At 41.7% G+C, this 20,112-nt stretch overlaps 1 protein-coding gene and 1 long non-coding RNA gene across 5 annotated transcripts in view; one reads left to right on the top strand and one right to left on the bottom strand.

The window, feature by feature from the left end:
• Nucleotides 1–5,244: 5,244 nt before the first annotated feature.
• On the bottom strand, nucleotides 5,245–6,999 carry LOC120410382. Its single transcript, XR_005602497.1, has 2 exons — nucleotides 6,934–6,999; nucleotides 5,245–6,416 (listed from the first exon to the last, which is right to left on the bottom strand). It is a non-coding gene; the product is annotated as an uncharacterized LOC120410382 (long non-coding RNA).
• A 220-nt stretch (nucleotides 7,000–7,219) lies between these two features.
• The window catches only part of MAST2 (microtubule associated serine/threonine kinase 2), a 188,659-nt gene continuing 175,766 nt past the window's right edge, over nucleotides 7,220–20,112 (top strand). For 2 of the 4 annotated variants that reach the window (XM_039555708.1, XM_039555707.1), the window contains exon 1: nucleotides 7,221–7,435. In XM_039555708.1, coding sequence (XP_039411642.1) covers nucleotides 7,265–7,435 — 171 coding nt within the window. In that variant the 5' untranslated portion in view covers nucleotides 7,221–7,264. Of the gene's footprint in view, nucleotides 7,436–20,112 lie in introns of all 4 variants that reach the window. The other 2 variants (XM_039555709.1, XM_039555706.1) reach the window with 2 other exon arrangements.

Genomic DNA, 20,112 nt, shown 5'->3' with positions numbered 1-20,112 from the left:
CCAGATCCATTTCCCTTCTTGGCACCCTGAAAGCGTAATAACAGTGTGACTGGAGGGAGACTGAGTTTCAGGAGTGTAAATTAGAGCATTTGGCCTGCTACAGCTTTATTAGAGATGGCAATGTGTGCTAATGAAATTAATCTGTTTGTTCCTCATGTCTCAGCGTGAGTCTGCATGCTCAGAGGTTGGAAGTGTTTTTCTTGTTAACTGTAACAAAAAACACAATTAGGAGCACAGGTTCTTATCTAATTTAGTGAAGCTCCTTTAAATGCAGAGCTGTATTTAAAGTTGCAACAAGAACATGTTATTTGATGATCAGTGAAGTATATAAACTGGACTTTCATTATGTCAGACTTTAGAACTAAGGGTTTGTCTTCACAGGTCCTGGTTGAATGTATCATGTCACAAGTCAAGCTGAATGCCAGGGGAGACACTCCAGATGGACTCAGTCTGGCACTTCTGACTCTGGAAAAAAACAGCTGAGGTCAAATCTTAATGCTACTGAATCTGAGGTATGATTTGTTTCAGTTCACTTCAGTGGGGCTGGGATTTTTCCTATTTTTTTTTCTTTGTGTAAGGAATACATCACAGAACGAAGTAAGGCTTATTTGCTTTATTTAGTACACAAATGTTGCTGAGCTAGTCCTCCAACAGGGCACAAGTATGACAAAAGCACCAGTAATTTTATATAATGAAGAGAGTGAGTCAGTGGTGGGTAAAAAAGCAGATATTTTAATGAATGGTAGGTTTAAAAAGAAATCTCAACCCAAACCAACAAAATTAGAATTGTAAAAATGTCATTTTAAGCCCCATGTTAGGCTTTTCAAAATTAAAGGGGACAAAAACCTACTTATTTCAGCTTATTACTGAGTGAAAAGCACCTCTTGAAAACATAACAGAATGCTCTTCCTTTGCCCTAGTCTTTCATTTGCCTTTCACTCTGCTAGTCTGTTACGGTGGGATTCCTTGAACCGCTAACAACTACTGTTGGTTTTTCTACAAAGAGGGGGCTTTGGTTTGGGTAGCTCCTGACTGGTGTGAAGGGGGCTCTCTCAACTGACAAAGAAAATCTGTCCAGTTTGACCTATACTCCAGAAATAACCAGCTGCAATCTTGTTTTGGATTTAGACCATTAATATTTGATTGAATTTTCTACAATCACTTACGAATGATGAATTTACTCTTAGGGGAATATCAATATTATTTTTTTTAAATTTACACTTGTATTATGGGTATTCATTATTTGAATAGAGATAATGCCTAGATGTCCCAGCCTGAAGTTGTGATGTAGTGTTTTAAAGTACTTGGTGCCATTACTGGATTCTGGATGGCCATGTCCCACAGCCCCCTTCTGTGCCTTGATCCTGTACTGCCCCTTTCCCTCCATTGTCCTGGCACAGCTCACAAGGGGTTGTGCACCCAACCAGATGAGGAAACTGATCCAGCAAAAAGAAATCTAGTGCTCCCCCACCCTTCAGTGTTTCTGGGTGCATCAGTTTCAGTTTATAGCACAGCTGAAGAAGAGTTTTGTTGCTGAAAAGAGTGGTATCACATTGAGAGAGACACACATGAGGGTAGGACTGGCAGTACTTTCAGTCAGAACTGCCAGCCTCTGAGCTCCACTGTGTTGGTATTCTGTGTTGTGTTTTCTTAATTGTTATGTTGAACACCTTGTAATCAAAATGAAGAGCTGACAGGTTTATAGAGAAAACAAATAATGCAAGCACAAGGTAACAGTGAGATCATACTGGTCAACATATTAAAAGGCAGTGACTGGAAACCACCAGATGAGTCATTGCTGAGCTTTTCCTGTTGGTATCACTGCAGGGATGAATGTTAAGGAGGACACAGTTGAAGCCCACGCTGTGTCTCTGATGAATGACTCCCATACATGCCATATTAGTCTTAGATAGCTTGACTCATTGTCCTGTGATGATTCTGTGGTTGAAAAATTGACCACAACGCTCAGGAAACAGGTGTTTTTTTGCCCAGTGCCTTTGTTTACATTGTCATCTCTCTCTCTCTCTGCATCCCTCAAATGGCTCTGCTCTCTTGTATGAACCAAGATTCATTTTTACTTCCTAATCCTTTCTCAGTTATCTGTGCCCTCTTTGACTGTTCTGTTTCAACACAGACGCCTTCAGTCTCTTGAAGTATCCTAGTGCCAGCCTTCACAGCACACCTGTTGGATTTCCATGGCTGCTGTTTTGTATTTGTCATCTTCTGTTTGGGAGGCGTTTCCGTAAGTAACAGTAGAACCATGTGTACTCCTCCCCTTGGCCCTTCTTAAATCTCATCTTTCTTTGGGTACCAAAGAGAGGGTGAGAACAGTTAGGATCTGAATCTACTTCTGCTGGCCAATATCTCTCCCCTCCTAACGTGCTTCTCCTTCTGGACCTTTCAGAAATACACACAAATATACATATTTATGTGCATATGTAATTTGTCCTCTGTTCACACCCAGGGGTAGCAGCCCTATTGTGGCAATTGCTGTACAATCAAGTCCAAGCTGACAGAGAAAGCAGCACATCCACTGGTCTCTTCCTCTATTTAAAGCTCTAATGTGTTTGATGAGCTTTTGTTGCTAGGAAGTGCTGTTAACTATTGCACTAAGCTCTCCTGATAGTTCACAGCCAAAATTTTAAACTTCGATTGCATATTTGCATATTTATATCTTCTACTTCCTTATCAGATGCAAATATGATACCTAGAACAAGGTTAGAGCAGTGCAAAGCTGTCACTGACATACTGCATCACTGCAAACATGTCCTTCATGGTATACAAAGAAGGAAAATAACTACTGGAAAGCAATCATATCCAGTTATGACTGGAATTTTCTTGTATCTAGATGTAGTAATTGCCATCCAAGTGTCAGTTGGTTTTCTCCATTAGTCTGTCCCTAAGACAGACTAATAGTGGTAGTCTCCAGTGAAGATGCATTGGAATAATAAATACTATAATATGCTTTTATGGAAAAACCTGCTAGCAAGAAATTTCTTCCTAATCCTCCTTAATTCAATGTTTAGTTTGTGCCTTGAAGCATGACTATTTACAACCTTCCTGTAAAAAGTCCTTATGTAACTATGAGTATTTTTATTAATTACACAAATGTCTAAAGTGGACCTTCTTGACTCTGAGATGAGCTCAGCTGGTCAGACCATGGTGCCAGTAACACTAAGGTTGTGGGTTAAATCCCTGTGTGGGCAATTCACTTAAGAGTTGGACTTGATGATCCTTGTGGGTCCTTTCCAACTCAGAATGTCCTGTGATTCTGAAATAGCAGACCTCACTAGATCCAGATAATGAGTAAATTTTGCCTAGACTGTGTCAAGGTCCCAGACTTACTAATGCTCCTGTGTTCTTTTAGAAAATCCTATGTTTCTTACCATTTCCCTGGAGCTTGGGAGTGGTGATGGGGAGCTGTACTGTGTGGCTGCAGTCCTGTGCTGTGCAGGCAGCATGCATTGCCACCCTGGCAGGGCTGACACAGGGATCTTGAACTTCACTGAACAAAAGGATGCCTCATTCTATAAAGAATAATGGATTAGTCTCAGTCAAAGCTTTGCCCATCATGTCTCACTGGCTCCATGGGACTTTGTTACCTGTATTTTTTATTTTGCTTATAACTGGTATTCTCTGTTGTATCATGCTGGTTTTATTTTTTTTTTTTGTGAATCTTGAAGAAAGAATGCTGTCACAGGCGTGGAGTTGGGGAAACAGGCAGGAGTCACGGTGATGACGTGCAGCCTGTTAATTACTTGTCATTACTGACATTCTGTGCAGGTACAGCACCACATGCCACAGCCCCGTGCCTTCCTCCTGCCTGACTGCACACTGCCATTTGCCAAACATTAGTATTCCAGTGTAAAGCCCAAAACTTGTCTGTGAATACCATTAGAACTGGGTCACTAACAGAAGGTGCGTGACAGATTCACATGCAGAACAACCAAAGCCATTTCCTCTGTCTCGTACAGAGCACAAATACTGAGAGGGAAGGCTGTGTGTACAGTGTGAGTGGAATGACAAATGACAGGACGCAGTGATAAACTTGTTGGCATTAGTGATGCAGTTCTGCCTTGGAAACGGTGGAAGCAGGTGATCAGCTGGGTTATGTGTGGCACTGATTTTGCCAAATGGTCAAATTTAATAGGAATTAAAATGATTAAGTATTTCATTTTCAAGAGGAAATTCTCTTGCTCAGCAGAATGACTTCTACTGTTTAGCATTTTCTACTCTGTTTGCAATAAAGAGGTTTTAACCTCACAGCTTCAGTCTGCATATCTCTCTTCCAGCTCCAGCAATTATTGCTGTAGCTGTGTGCTAAGCAGTCATAAAAATGTTGCAGAGGAATTTGTCATCCCAGAAAACATTATGGACTGAGTTCGAGTAGACTGTGTTCTGCCTTACCAAAGTCCCTTTAAACCAGCTAGAGAAGAATAGAAGAGAACTTTTCCTGATAGTATCATTCCAGCTACCTTCTGAATCAGAAGCACATGCTGAGACCTTTTTTATATGGAAAAAATGCAAGGTGGGATCCAGGGAAAGGAAATAGCTGGAACTACAAAGAGAAACTGCATTAAGCTGAGTATCAGCACATGAGCTACACAGATTGTCTATAGTGCCCTGCTCTGTGTTAGTCAGTGTAGATAATGTAAGAATCATCCCCTTTAAAAGCATTTATTGATGAATCTTCTTTTTTTGATGTGACCGAAGATTTCTGGAGACAAACATCATGAGCATAGATGTGGCACCATACCACGCTCTGCCTCATTCATCTGTACCCCTTTTCCCTGCCAAGCCTCTCATGATACGTTCACTTTTATTTAAAGCTGGGGGGAAAAAAAAAAATTCAGAAAACTAGCTCATATGGAAAAGAAAAATCAGGTCACCCAGACTGGTCTGCAGATTCAGGTCATATTCAGTGACATGTTTAAATGGAAAAAATATGGGAGAACCAGTAAAATGAGGAGTATTTTTCCTATTCTGTTAATATGAAACCTTACTGTTCTTTTGTTTCAAAAATATTGGAAAGACATTTTGAGTCCAAAATACTAACCAGGGATTAAGCAGAAGGAAATAAGCCAGAAGCAAACCAAACACAATATATTCACAAATAAAATGTCCTATTAACTGCCAAATGGCTTTTTGATTTGGAGAGATGAAAGATATTTTTAATTTTTTGTATTAAAATACAGAACCAGAAGGCAATTATTTGCAATTCTGTCTAAAACGAACAACTGAAGATTTGTTTCTAACATGTTTATTTGTTTAATATGTTAGAGAGGTAACGTTATCCACATGCTCATTGTGACTTTTCTTCCTGTATGCATGAATTCCTTTCTGGCACAGGAAGCGAACAGGTGTGAGCCAGAGCAAGGTGTCCCACTGGCCATAACCAACAAATAACTAATTGGCATCTATGCTGCAACAGGGCAAAGATCCAGCCAAATTATGATGAGGCACTGTGCCATCCTAATAGACTCACATTAACAAGGACGCCAAGATTCCATAAATTTACATTATTTACATTTAGTTAGAGCAGGATTCCCAGCTGGGAAGTTCCATATGGTTGTCCATTCTGATCATATACAATTATGATGGAAAAAGGCCTCTGTGACTAATCCAGCACCCTGAAATTGTTTTCAGCAAGCATTTAAGCATTAATAATTACTTAAAAATGCTCCTACTCTTCTACCTCAATAAATCATTGGGAAGTACAAAATGTTGTCTTTGTACAAAATGAATAAAAAATTTATACAATTAGATTTCCTGGTTGAAGATGTATGAGCCTTTTCAGCTTGGTATAAAGGGAAAATGACTTATTTTTTCTGCAGTAGCAGCAAGATTCCTGACTATGTAATAGTGAAGAAAAAACCCCAGAACTTTGAAGTTGCTTTTGTGAAAAATAAATGCAAAACTGGTAACTTAAGCCCTCAAGAAATAATTTGCGAAGAGAAAAACGCCGAGAGGGTGTGAATTATTGAGATGAAACACAAGATGACGATATTCTCTTATTACTCCTTGAGGAAATGAATCTCTGAAGGTTTGTTTTTTCGACTGAGAAGATGGTGAACTACATCTTAATCCACAACATAAGAAGTGGAGAGGCACAGCTGGTGAGCATTCTCCTGCAGCTCAGAGTTCCTGTGGAGGGATGAGGGATGCCCAGAGATGTTCCGCTCACTCAGGCACTGCAGGCCTGGGGCTTGGGTCCCACTGTGTCCTGCTGGAGGAACGCTGCGGCATTTTCCCAATGTGACCGTCTACGTGTAACACCACTGGGAAGGTCCTGCACTCACCCGAGATTTTCGGGAACGATTAAAGAGTTTATTGACAGGGAAGCTGGATTCTGCTGGACATCTGAGCTGATTGCAGATCACGATGATAGGGACACGATGACGCACAGAAAGTTCTACCTGAATAGGAGGAAGAAATTTACTCTGTAGGTGACCACACGCTTGTATAGATTGCCCAGAAAGATTGTGGAGTCTCCCTCCCTGGCGATATTTCAGAGCCGTCTGGATGCAGTGCTGTGCCTCGTGGTCTGGGGCGACCCTGCCTGAGCAGGGAGGTTGGAGCAGATGACCACTGTGGTCCCTTCCAGTCTGAACCGTGCCGTGACTCTGCGATTCTGTGAACCACAGAATGAGTCAGGCTGGAAGGGACCACAGTGGGTCATCTGCTCCAACCTCCCTGCTCAGGCAGGGTCGCCCCAGACCACGAGGCACAGCACTGCATCCAGACGGCTCTGAAATATCGCCAGGGAGGGAGTCTGATTCTGTGGGACACAAAGGCTGCCCTCACGCCCGCGTGACATTCCCGCATAGCGCATCCTGAGCTCCCACCTCCCAGCCTCCTCCTAAGAGGGAGTCCTGGCACGGACGCAGAGGCTGTTCTCCCCGGAAGGGCCACCGCTGGCCGGGACAGCCCTACCTGCAGCCCGGCCGCAGAATCTCCCCAGACTCCGCCACCCGCCCGCCCTCAAGCCTCAACTCTCGCTCCTCCTCCCCGCCGCGAGCCTGCTGCTCTCGCGAGAGCGAGCGGCACGCGGGGCGGGAGGCGGGGGCGGCGCCGCGGCGGCCGCGCTCGCTGACAGGCGGCGGGAGCGGGAGCGCGCGGCATGTCCGCGCCCGCGCGCCCCGCGCGCAGGTGCCCGCGGCCGCCCCACCGCCCCGGCGCTCCGTGACCGCCGCCCGCCCCGCCCGCCATGGGGCCCCGGCCGTGCCGCCGCTGAGGAGGAGGAGGAGGAGGAGAAGCCGCCGCGATGAGGAAGGGCCGCTCTCGGGGGGACAAAGCGGCGCCGCCGCCGCCGCCGGCGCGGAGGGAGCCCGGGCGGGCGGTGTCCGGCAGCGCGGCGGAGCGCAGAGCCGCCCTGCTGGGGGGCGGCGGCAGGAAGGAGCCGGAGGACGCCCGGGTCGCGGGGGCGCCGGAGCGGGTAAAGCCGGGGCGCGGGGCGGGGGTCGCCGTTGTTATGGAGACGCGCTCCGCGTGGCGGAGCCGGTCCGCGCCCGCCCCGGGCCGGGACCGCGGCGCTCCGGCGAGGGAGAGCGGCCGGGGGGCGCGGGGAGGGGGGCGCGGGGCGGGAGCGGCGGCGCTCGGTGCGGCGGCAGCCTCCGAGCATCCTCGCACGCTCCGTGCGCTCCCGCAGGTAGGTGCCCCCAGAAGAAGGAAGGGTGGGAGCGGTGGCGTGTCCGTGTCGGTGCTGACGGCGTGGCGTGAGTGAGTGGTGCGGGAGCCGCCGTGCCGGGAGTCTGCCCGCGTGCCGGGGAAGGCGAGGGAGGATGCGGTGAAATCGGGTGTGTGCTGTGTGCTGGCTGGTGTTACTAATCACAGAATGCATCTTTCTAGTAACCCTCCTTAGGTCGCTCCTAATCGTGATGATAACTATGATGCATTTTCCAGCATTTTTGGGTCTTAATTCCAGAGGTGGTTTATTTAGGAAACATACCGTACCTTTGCAGAGACTTGAAAATGCACAGGCTTGTTACATGTGAGAGTGTGTAAGTTCAGTATGTCCACTTTCATGTCTTTCATACCCACAAAAATAGGATCTACTGATTGGTGCTTAGGATTACAAGGATGAGAGACCAAAGAGATCCTAAACCAAAGTTCAGGATCATCAGCACTTTGGTTTGATAGTCTTAATTTTACAAGAGATAAAAATGGGAGATGGTAGTTTGCAGTTGAAAAATGTAGGTGACAACTAATGCTATTTTTTTGTTTGTTGGAAGAAAAGGAGAAAATACCATAAGTATGAAGACTCCCGGGATGCAGTAATTCATTGCTCTGTTTTGCCATTTTTTGGAGCAAAGAGAAAAACTGGGTTTTTTTTTGAAAAGGTGTTTTAAGTTTACATCATTGTTGCAGATGCACAGGTTTATGCTATTTTTAAAATAATTTCTTGGGTGTTTTTTCCTAGAAAAGCTGTATTATATTGCCTTCAATTATAGGAGCTTTAGATTTTGGCTTGGACTAGTGGATACCTCTTGAATACAGCTTTATCAGACTGGGCCCTTGAAGAGGAGAGGTCTATTATTTTATTCTCTAGTGCTTTATTAAGCCAGGTATTTAAGAGGGGCTACTGCTTTTGATGTTTATTCTTTCCTGAAACCATTAAGGTATGCTACAATCTTTATTCAGGAAAAAAAAATCTAAAATCAGAAGAGGTCACCCAGTATCTTCCCAGCTGTCCATTAAGTGGACAAATTTGTAGAGCAACCAAATGCAATAGCAAGGTGTTTGTTGTACTGTTTTGATGTACTGTTTATGACATTGACATGGAAATTGAAGGAAATTATTTCCATTCTTGGTAGTGTGAATGAAACTTACAAATCGTGCACACAGAACATGCCATGTATTGAATAATGTATTGAACACTTGGGAAGCTTCATCAAAACAACCCCAATGCTGCAAACCAGGGAAGGCTGCAAATTCAGAACTGTCAGTTTTTGAGATGCGCAAGGCTTTTTAATGGGAGATAGTGCCAATTTGTGTTTGACTTGGGTGCTCTGACTGGGACCTGATGTGACTTGTAAGAGCAGATCTTTGTGTGCTGACAGGTATTTGGTGGATGGAGGAGGAGTTTTTCAGCTAAAGTTAAGAAAGCTTCTGCTCAACCATGTGTGAGATACTCCCCAAACTTTTAAGGAGAACCTCTCACCCCCTCTCCCCTTGTGTCTTTCATGTAAGGTTTTGTAAGTGTGGTAAACAACTGCAGAGAAATGAATTTGTTGGACAAATGTAACAAACAGCATTTCTGTCTTTAATATCAATAATCCAGTGTTTATTTAAATGTCGGTAGTTGGTAGTGTGTGTGTGTGTGGTAAAAAAGGCCTTCTGAGATCCAGAAGACAGAGATACTCCATTTTCACTGATCCAGCTTGTAGCTTGAGAAGTATTTCCTTTGGGGCCACTTCTGATTTATGTAGCCCTGTTGTTTCCAAGCCTGTAACATGCCCTCAGCAGTGCCAGTGCAACAGTGTGCACAGCTGCAGCGAACCGTTCTGGATTGAATTCAGATCTCTTTGTTTGCCATACATTTGCACGAGTCTGTGGTTGGGAGAGGCTAAGCTGCTCTAGTGTTGAAAGAAGTCCTTATCAAACTGTGACTGCAGCAGTTAATCACTGTACTGACCTGAAGGCCTTTGAAAATCTGGTCCTTTGCAGTGCTTATAGTTCCGACGTGCATACGATTAATGTTTGCACTTTCTCGTGAGTTACGCAAGAATGTGAGAATGACTGTACTTGGTCACATTAAAGATCCCTCTCGCCCAGTATCCTGCCTCTCCGAGCTGCCAAGAACAGATGCTTGGAGAAGAGTATAGTGTATATTGAGGAAATGCCTCTCCCAGCCTCCAGTAATTTGTGGCTCATAGGTTTCCGGAACTAGAGGTGATATTTGTTTTTAGAGCCCCCAGTGGGTTTTTTCTTCTATGAATTTGTCCAATCAGTGTTTGAAGTCATGTATGCTTGTAGCATCCACAACATCCTGTGGCTGAGTCGTAGGGCTTAAACACATTTTGTGTGGAAAAACCCACTTATTTTTGTTTGCTTTTAAACTTTCTGCCTGCTTGGTTTCATGCCTTGCTTGTTACTTCTTGTATTGGAAGAGGCAGTGAAAAAGAGAACCCATGTTATTCTGTGTGACTTACGGGTTGATGACTTTTTCTTTTATTTACCATCCCTTGATTGTGACTTTTCCGGAGCCATTTCAGAAAGAAGTGACTACCCCTTTCATTGTCCTTGCTGTCTTCTTTGCACCTCTTGCAGGTGTGTTCCTGGTTGGAGACAGTGGTGCAGGAATCCAAGGAATGGTGTTGGGTTACAATAACCAGGAGCAGCTACAGTATTTCAGCATATGCCACCCAGTAAACTTACATGGCATATTCGGTTTCATTCTTTAATCTTCTGCCTGCTTTTTCTTGACAATCTTTAAGAATTGAGTAGGCACTTCTGTGGAACTTTGATAACTCTAGTCACTCTTTTAAGCAGTAATAACTAGTTCAGAATTTGTCATTGTGTACATATTGTGGTTTTTTTTAATACTGTGCATCACTTTACATTTACCTGCTGTTTTACAGCCCACTTAAACAGTATCATTAAAGTCTTCTTCAGATGTCTGGCCATTGCTTTTGCAACCTTGAATAACTTTAAGCATTGTCAGCAAACTGTCACATAAGTGTCAAACTTCTTTGCTAGATTTTGCTTTAAAGTATGGAAGGTGTTAATCCCAGAAGAGATCCTTGCGAGACTCCACTGGTGATCCTTCTTTTTTTGGGAAAAAGGCCAATTCCTCCAACTTATTTCCTGTTCACCCATCATTAATTCATGACTAAATTGTCTTTCTTACCCTGTGACAGTTTAGTTTCATTGAGTGAGGGCGTCTTTGTCAAACACAGCCCACTTGGATTTCCATAAAGGATTAGCTTAATCATTGTATGTTTGCTGACTGCACTGAAGGAGAAAAATGGGAAGTTGAGGTGAAAGTGATTGTTGCTTATGAATGACTGTCACCCTCATCCAGAGGCATTTTTCAAGCACTATCTGTTTCCATATCATGCTGACATAATTAGTTTTAAATGCTATGATATTTGTAATGAAAGATTTCACATGGATGATAACCAGTATTTGTCAGAGCTGCTTTTATTAGCATTTTCTACTTCAGGTAGAAGACAAAGTCCTCATAGAAAGGATTCTTCATTTTCTAGAAGAGATGGCTGTAAAGGTTTATGATGGAATTGTACAAGACCGTGGTTGGTCTGCAGAGGGTAGGTAGCAAACAGCAACTCACTGTATCCTCTGGTATCAAGTGATGACTCAGGCTTTACAAGAGGTGAATCTTCATGCTAAAGGTAATACGTGTATTTTCTATTTTTTTTCCCTCAAGGGATGTAATAGATGCAAAGGAGGAAATCAGGAGTAAAGATTATTTAATAGGTAGACTGGATCCACCTGAGGAAAACAACTGAAATCAGCTATGATCTAGGAGAACATTGGAGTGGGGCAAATGCATTATGCTTCCTTTCACTTGTCCGGGTGGAATGTCTTTGTTATTTTTTTTCCATGAGGAGTGGGTGTTAATGTGTCCCTAACAAATCTAAATGCTATCTTCCTCTGAAAGCAGAGGGACAATAAACAGATGTGAGAAAAACTGAAGTATTGTGGCAGGTCTAGTGGGATGGAGGTTGAGAGTCAGAGAGTAAAAATAGAGAATACTGAGCATCACTGAATGACATTTTCTGCTCTAAAGGCATGCAGGGAACTAGTGAGTGCTACCCAGGGGTGCTTGCTTGGAGATGTGACAAGGTGAGGGAACAGAAGCAGACCCCATCAATTCTGACTAGCTTCCCTCTCTTGCTGTGGGTGCCCAGGGAAGGATTTATCAGTAGATTCCACGACTTTGTGGCTTTGTTAATTAATGAGAGATGGAGGGGGAAACAGTAGCAGAATCTCAACAAGGAGTCTAAGGGGCTGGTTGAGGGGACTGCAAGTTGTAGAGGCAGGATTTTGGGGTAGATGGACCATTTGTTGTGTATAAAGTTAAATTCAGCTGCTGCTCATGAAGAGCTGGACTGAAATGTTTGTAAACCTGAAGGCTCCCCTGCTGTGTCTGTTTGTTGTATAGGAAATGTTCAGCTGATGCCAGCAGGAAAACTGCAAACATAATGCAGAGATAGGCCAAGAACCTCCTTAGTCCAACTTAGTTTTGTGTTGGAGAGCCCCTTCTATAGGGCAATCAGTGCAGTGGGCTACCTCCAGCTGTAAATTTTTACCTACCTGAAGATCCTGTGTGTTCCTCAGCCAGTACATTTAGTAATTTCTGCTTGAAAAAAACTATTTCATGATCTTTGAATAAGCTGACTTACAATCAATTCATTTAACAATGACTGTCTCTTGAACTGTAGTGCTACAAGCTTTCTGAGAGTAACAAAAATACTCCTTTTTCTCCACCTGTCTTTGAAACCTTGTAGATCTTTTATGTCCCAAGCCAAAATGGAATACTGAGGTTATCCAGTGTGATTGCCCCACATGGGCCGTCTTTGGAGCTTTCCTGGAAGATAAATTAAAACATCGCTCTGAGAAATTGATCTTATCTTAGCATTAGATCATGGTGTGTTTGTCCCCTCTTCTTAAAACTCAGCCAATGTTTAATTATTCCTGCTGTTAGAAAACCAAATGACATCTTATTTCAACGGTTGTTTTGTCTAATGGCCAACTTTCAGCTGTGGAATATGCCTGTGCTAGCACAGGCAGTAAAAATTCTCTACTATCTGATCTCTTTTCCATGTAGAAGTACTTGAAATGTAAAATTGAGCTTTGGTTGGAACAGAAGACACTGAGTTCTTTTGCTTCTAGAACTCTGTGCTTTTCCCTCTTGATTGTTCTTGGAGTGTGTGCCAAACCCAGGTAATATTCTGGCAGCAGCCTGGAATAGTGTGATCACAGACAAGCTTCCTCCTTCACTGTGTTTGATACTTGTCTTTTTACAATTTCGGGGATTGCATTGCCACAGTTGGGTGTGTCATATGAGAGAGGGTTTTGTAACGTTATGCATATGTGGATATTTCTCCTCCATCTATGAGTAAAATCATGCAAATTGGTCCAAGACTACTTATAAACGGTAGGCTAGAAAGCTTATTACTCCTTTCATGTTGTCATTATATTTTGCTTCTTTTTTTTTCTTGGAAGGAATAGCAAAGGATCTTTTCCACTGACTTCTCACCCTGTTCTTTTTTGGAAAGCACTCAGTGACCAGCAGGGAAAAACTGGCCAAACCCCAGAGTGCTACTCAGATTTATTTTGTCTCCACAGCTGCAGAGAAGCTGTTACCATGCTTTCCTTGCTGCGTGGCAAGCCTGGAAACTGAAGAGATCTTTCTTTTTTCCTAATTAGAACTTCTGTGCTTCAAATATAATAAGTTTTTTCTTTTCTTTTCCCTCTAGGTGACATCAGTGCTAGTAAAGGCAGTATCCTTGTTGTGATGAGCCCTCTATGTAGACTGCAGAACAGTTTGATGTCCTTTGGTTATTTCTACCATGAGTCTTCCCTTTTGATTGACAAGTGAAGAATAAAGCTTTTGGAGTTCGATTGGCACTTTGCTTCTCGGTTTTCTCTACAGATCTGTTGCAGCTCCCCCAGCCATGGGCCCTGTGAGTAACAGCTCACAACACTCAAAGCTGTTTTTTATAACTTCATGTCAAAACCTACAAGCTGGGATGCAACTTAAGAAGATGGAAGTTTATTTAAACCAAATCAAATGGACTTATTGCTAGCAATGCAGATTGCATTTGCAGTCAAGTGTAGTTTTTACTATTCACATTACATATTCCATAAAAGCAAATATAGGTTAATCATAAACAAGTATGTTCCGTAAACATCATTGCCCCTTCTTATCAAAGGAGAGATGGAGTGCTGCTAACTTCTAGAAGATCAGGAATCATCTGTTTACTTAAATGCTTATTGCCACCTGTTCTGTGACATTGTTGTTTAGGGTTGATTTTAGGATAGTTCTGACTTGTGCCTCTTTTTTCAAGGGAGCTAAAGAAAGTTCCTAAGGAGGACATTGGTAAAGACTCCTAAATTACAACCTGTGGTTGTAACTTGCCATTAAAAACTCAGTTACTATTTGCGGACCTCAGACTTCCTTTTCTCATCTTCCTTTGTTGCTGTTTAGCTGTCTTTTTTATGACAGGAAGAAAGCAAAAAATAAGTGCTCTTTTCTAATAAAAATATGCACAATTCTAGTCTATGGAGCTTCTAATATGGTTAACCAGAGTGCATGGTTGGCTGGCAGGCATTCTTACTTATCCTCAGACTTTATTTTCTGAAGTTTATTCCCTTCTCTATGGAGAAATAAAGGTAATGAAGAAACCACGGTGTAGCTGTGGAGGAATCAGCTGTTCTCTTATAGCATGCATGGTTCTCTTTGTTTTCTTCTCTGTCCTTTTTCTGAGGAGGCAGGAAAAGAAACCAGAAAGAACAAACCTGTCAGTGCCCCATAGGTGTGTCTCACTGCCTACCATAAACTGATTCTTGATCAGAAGTAGCCAGAAGCTACTTGTGCCTGACTTGTTCATCAGCCATGGTTTTGCCTTTCTGTGTCCTCATCGAACAGAGATGGCAGCTCCTGGTGACCTGTTCCTCTGAGTTCACTTGTGTGTTCATGCTAATGTTTAAAAGTATGGGGCGCTGAAAAAGTGACTGAGGGAAAGAGTCATCTAAAAGCAGGCAAAGTGGAATAGAATCAGGGGATCAATTCTGTAATGTGCTTATTAGATAATAATAGAATTGAGCCAAAAGATAAGTCCAGATGCAGACAAAAGGGATGTGGAGTCAAGTGACAGATTCTGCAATGGGCTTGTTAGGTAAGAGCAGAATGGCACCAGAGGGTTGATGGCACTTCTCTAGCCTGAGAAAAGAGAATTGTCACTTCTCTCAGAGTTGAGTATTAATGGGCAAATCTCTTTTGTGTAAATCAATAACTAGGTAGGCATTGCATCAGCAGCTTAGATGATTCAGCTCGCCCATGTGGGACTTCGATTTCCTGTCACAAGTGAAGAGTAAGAGCAAATATTGTATTAGCCACATTAATTTCATATCTTGCATATTACAATAGCTAAGCAGGCAGTGGAGAGATACAGTACAATGCATTTCTTGTCCAAAAGTGGAATAGAAGTGAAGGAGCCAGGAGAATTCTTCTATCAGAAGTGCCTGGGTTTGGTGTGGCACTGCTTGTCTTTAGAATAATTATTAGCCTTAAGGGGAAAGCTGCTGCTACTTACTGTTTGTTACAGAGCACTTGAGGATATCAGTGGGGTGCTGTCCAAGGCTGGGATTAGGCAGCTGCAAAACACTCAAAGATTTTGGATATATTCCTGACTGGATGCTTTCGGAAACCAAGCAATATATCCAAATGTCTTGTGTTGGAGGAATGGGTACTTTACACCTAGTAGTTGACTTCTTGAGCAAGCTCATCTGCCTTCTTGCAGCACAGAGTGTGAATGTTGTCCTGCTTGTCAAGGTAGTTCTTGAGAGTCTCTAGAAAGGGCAATTCTTTATTTTTCTCTGATACATATTTTTTATTGCCCATGCTGCCTGCCATAAGCCAACATAGCTTTAGTGCTTATAAGAAATGCAGTGTATTATTGTAGATGTGAAATAAAAGTTTTTTTAAAGTCTTATTTAATTCCTATTCATGGAAGCTGAGTAGCTGAAGCTAATGAAGCAGTGAAGACCACCAGGCTGGTGAGCTATTTGAGACTAAACCAAAATCCTTTATCACCCAGTAAGACTTGGTTCCTCAAGAACCACAATAGATAAATGAACAGGTCATACAGAGTCTCAGTGATTTCATTTCCACATCAAATAATGATGTGCTGTGGTTAGTGTATTTTTGTAGTGATGTAGTACTGTTTGAAGCCTGGTGAAAATGCTGCTCTTTGAAGTAAGAAACCGAGTCCATGGACACTCAAAAAAACTACCTTTGAAACCAGATTTAGAACTTTTTAATTTGCTCTTCCTCTAAGCTGTGTTTTCTGTGAGGTTTTTATTTAACTTACAGCTTAGGTCTCACGAACCCTAAATCTAGTAATCTGTCAGAAGTTATTTTCAAATGTTCTGTTATAAATGCACATTACAGTGCAGTGAGGGAAGAGGGTTCAAGATTGACAGCCTAGCAATAATTTGGAAGTCTAGCTGTCTAGCTTATAATTTTTTTGCTATTTGCAATTGCTCTAGTGTTAATGGAGTCCATTATGTACATGGAAAATAGGATGATGCTGTGTTTCTTTCCAGGAAAAAAATACTGTCTTTGCTCTTGGAGTTGCATTGTAAATATTTTCACTTTTTGTTATACATATAGTAAACACTTCTACCAATAAAACACATTCTAAACCCTTTTAGTTGGTCTGGATTTTTATGAATGTAAAAGCAAGACAGCAATTCAAAACATTCCATGTATGTGTTTAAATTTCCAGATGCAGATGGCTTCAACTGTTGAGGTTGGACTGTGGGGAGTGTAAGAATTTTTGAAATGTAATTTCTGATTCAGTTTCAGTCCACAAATGTCCTCATGAGCTGTCTGTATAGGAAGATTTTCTCTAATGTTTTTTGTTATATGGTGTGACAAGTAATCTGCCATAAACATTCTCAGCTATTTGTAGCCAAAATAAGTTAATTAGTTAATTGATTGATACTTGGATAATTTTTGTCTTGACATTTACTGAGTCATGCTGTGTTCTGAAACTCTTGTAGGTATTTGACATACCAGCTAATTCAGCTAATGGTAAAAATACTTAACAAGAGTTATAATAAAAAACTGATTTTCAGTACACTTCTGGAATGCACCTTCCAGTATCTGCTCATTGTCCAAACACCCAGCAATCCATTCAGACAGATTTCCAGTGAAGTTTTTGCTTCTATGGGGCTCATTCATCTAGTCCTAACTTCCTGCAGTGACTCTGAGCTGTCTTGTGGAAATTAGCCCAATATACACTGTGTGTGTTTATCACTTGGATGTGTTAGCTGCCAGCACAACAGAATTAAAAACCAGTAATAGATTGTGTAGGTCCTGCCACCCCTGTTGAATTTCCCCTATGGGATTTGATGGAAGAGTTCTCAGAGCAGATTGTCTTCCAGGGTGGAAGAGACAGTACAGAAAGGTTACAGCGGTAAACAAATGCTGGCCTGCAGCATACTGAAGGCAGTTTTGCTAAAGACTAAATTATGTGTGCAGTTAGACCTAAACTTGAGACACTTTGTAGTGTTTTGTTAATCCAAACAAACAAAAACTAAGTGGAAAAGATACATCCACCAAGGAGTGAGGGGAATTCATTCCATGAGGTGAAAACTTGAGGAAACATTACAGCTGCATTTCAGGAAGCTTGAAGACTTCTATGAAATGCAATATTTGTCAGACTGATTAATTGATGCTCAAGCCTGTTTTCCTTTTATCCTTTAAAAATACAGCTGTCATGCTTTGAGCTCAATAATAATGATTTTAAAAACCTAGTTTTCTATTAGTTTTCTAATATGCCTTTTTGGTACTATGTATAATGGGCCCTTGGTGCTGCTACCTCTGCAGGTTGTTTTCATCCCACTCAGGGTCTTACATATGCAGAAGGACTGCACAAACACCTGAGTTAGACTCTGCAAATGGTTTTAGCATGGTTCCATGTTTCTAGGAATGCTGTCTCCCTGTGCATGTGGAGTTCTTTTAGTGGGGCCTGTTGGGATAGGACAAGGGGTAACGATTTAAAACTGAAGGAGAGTTGATTTAGGTTAGATCTAAGAAAGAAATTTTTTACAAAGAGTGTGGTGACACACTGGAATAGGTTGCTAAGAGGTGGTAGATGCCCCCTCCCTGGAAGGGTTCAAGGTCAGGTTGGAGGGGATTTCAAACAGCTTGATCTAGTGAAAGGTGTCCTTGCCCATGGGAAGGGGGTTGGAACTGGATGATCTTTGAAAGTCTTCTAATCCAAACCAATATATGATTCTATGATTTCCAGATATCCCAGGTGCTAAACTAGAGATTTGCTCTCTTTGCATTCAAGGGCATACAGCTCAGAATGATCAAATTGCTTTTCCATGCACTCTTTCTTAAAAAACAGTTTGTTCTTACAAAGCAAGTACACAAATGGCAAAACTACCTTTGTCTTCTACGCAGCTTTCAGAGAATCCAACTTCGCTAATGCAAGCAAAGTGTTAAACTCTAAGAAAGACAAAACTGGACAAGAGTGTGTAATGTCAACGTGGGGTGCTACTTGGAAAAAATGCACCCATAGACAGTGAAATAATTTCATGTCTAGCAATGTTTCTTTGATGTTTTTTCTGTTAATCTGGTAGTTGCATGTCCTCTGTTCACTGAGGAGTAGCAGCAGCTCTTCTTATGACTGTATCTTACTCCAGTTTTATTGTAAAGGAGCTTTTATAATGCCCCAGAGCAAGGAAATGTCATCTCAAAAATGGAATGCCTAGTAATTAAACCAGGTTTATTAGTTGCTAAAATCACACCATTCGATACTTAGTGTATTTACAAGCATTTTATTATCATAAAAATAACATTTTAATATGGAACTTGAGAAAAGACACTTAGAAGGAAATGAAGTAGTCAGAACTGATGTCAAGTGTTCTGAACAGCCCCAGAAGATCAAAGACCGAATGAATAAATTAAAATCACTGTTTTAGAGAAAAGCTTATAAATGAGTTGTATGGTTACTGCAGTGACGGAAGGCATTTAGATGTTTAAGCATCCAAGCATAGATGGATGCAGTGACATATTAGTAGCAACTATGTTTTTATTAATTGACTTAATTTGGACCTGTGCAGTATGAAGGTGACAAAAATACGACCCTGAAAGTTAAATTATTCATTCATTTAGTTATTTGTATATTCTTTGACATTTACATTAATCCCTGTTTTTAGGACAGAGGAGATTCTGTTTACAGGGTTGTTTTGCCAGTTTAGCAGGCACTTTAGCAGAAGTGTCTGCTGACTCCAGTCTTTGTTAGAGCTCAAGGCACGGTGGTGTTCATAAACCTAACACTTGGGCATTGTTCCTGTTCTCAGGCAGAAGGGAAGAAATACGTCTTGTCCTTGAAAAAATTTCGGCTTTTGTTCCTTTGTGATGGAACTGTATTACACTGCTTGGTGAGGAGAAGCTTTTGTGCAGATTATAGAGTCTCCATTTCTTTGTGCAGACATTGATAAGAATTGTGAATTAGTTTATCTTTGACTGCTATTTAATGGGACTTCTATTAAGAGAAGCTAAGGACTAAGCATTTATTGTGTGTCCAAGGGTTGACTTAATTTCATTCAAGTCTGAAGCCACTGGTAATTGTATTTACAGTTTTATAATAAAATAGTAATTTTTTTCCCTCTTCTATATATGCAGATCTGGTGTTGAATCTCAGGGAAAATTTGTTCTCAGGAGAACTTCACACAAGTGCTTCTTATTTTTGGCTCTGAATCGATCTGCTTATCTCATTTGCGGTAGGAAGTGAGAAGGTTGAAGATGGTTCATGGAAACAAAAATATTGATGCCAAAGGGTTGGAACTTTCACAAAAAATTTTTTTTTTTTTCATACTGCAAATAGAGATCCTCCTCAGTGATAATAATACCAGATTAAATTGCATCTTGGTCTCTCTTTGTCATGTATATGAACAGATACTGTTCTAACTCTCAGCAGTCCACTGGTTTTTGTTACATTTTATTTTGCCAGAAACCTCTGTCTAACTACAGATGGTTTCACTACTACTACTATTCAGGTCATATCTGTGATGCATAAAAGAATCCTGGGCAAAAATATTAGTGTTGCTAAAGCAGATTCCTGTTGTGTTTTCTGGTTTCATACTTTTCTTTCTGCAATATTTGCTATTCAAGTGAGCTTTAACAGTTATTCTCAAGTCTTAAAATTGTATTACACATCTGTAAGTAGCCACTGAATGTCTGATTAGAAAAGTCCCTTGAGCTCACCTGAGTGATTCTCCACCAAAGTTCAGTTTATGAGTTACTTTCAATTTTCTTTGTAGGCAGCTTCATTTGAAACAAACCTTGGAATAGCAGTTGGGCTATTCCTCTGGCCTCCTTAGTCTTGGGACAGTTTTTTACGGGCA

This window comes from Corvus cornix, chromosome 8 (assembly GCF_000738735.6).
Source record: "Corvus cornix cornix isolate S_Up_H32 chromosome 8, ASM73873v5, whole genome shotgun sequence".
NCBI classification, from domain to species: domain Eukaryota; kingdom Metazoa; phylum Chordata; class Aves; order Passeriformes; family Corvidae; genus Corvus; species Corvus cornix.
Note: the sequence above shows the minus strand (reverse complement) of the source record. Positions and strands in the feature narration are given on the sequence as shown.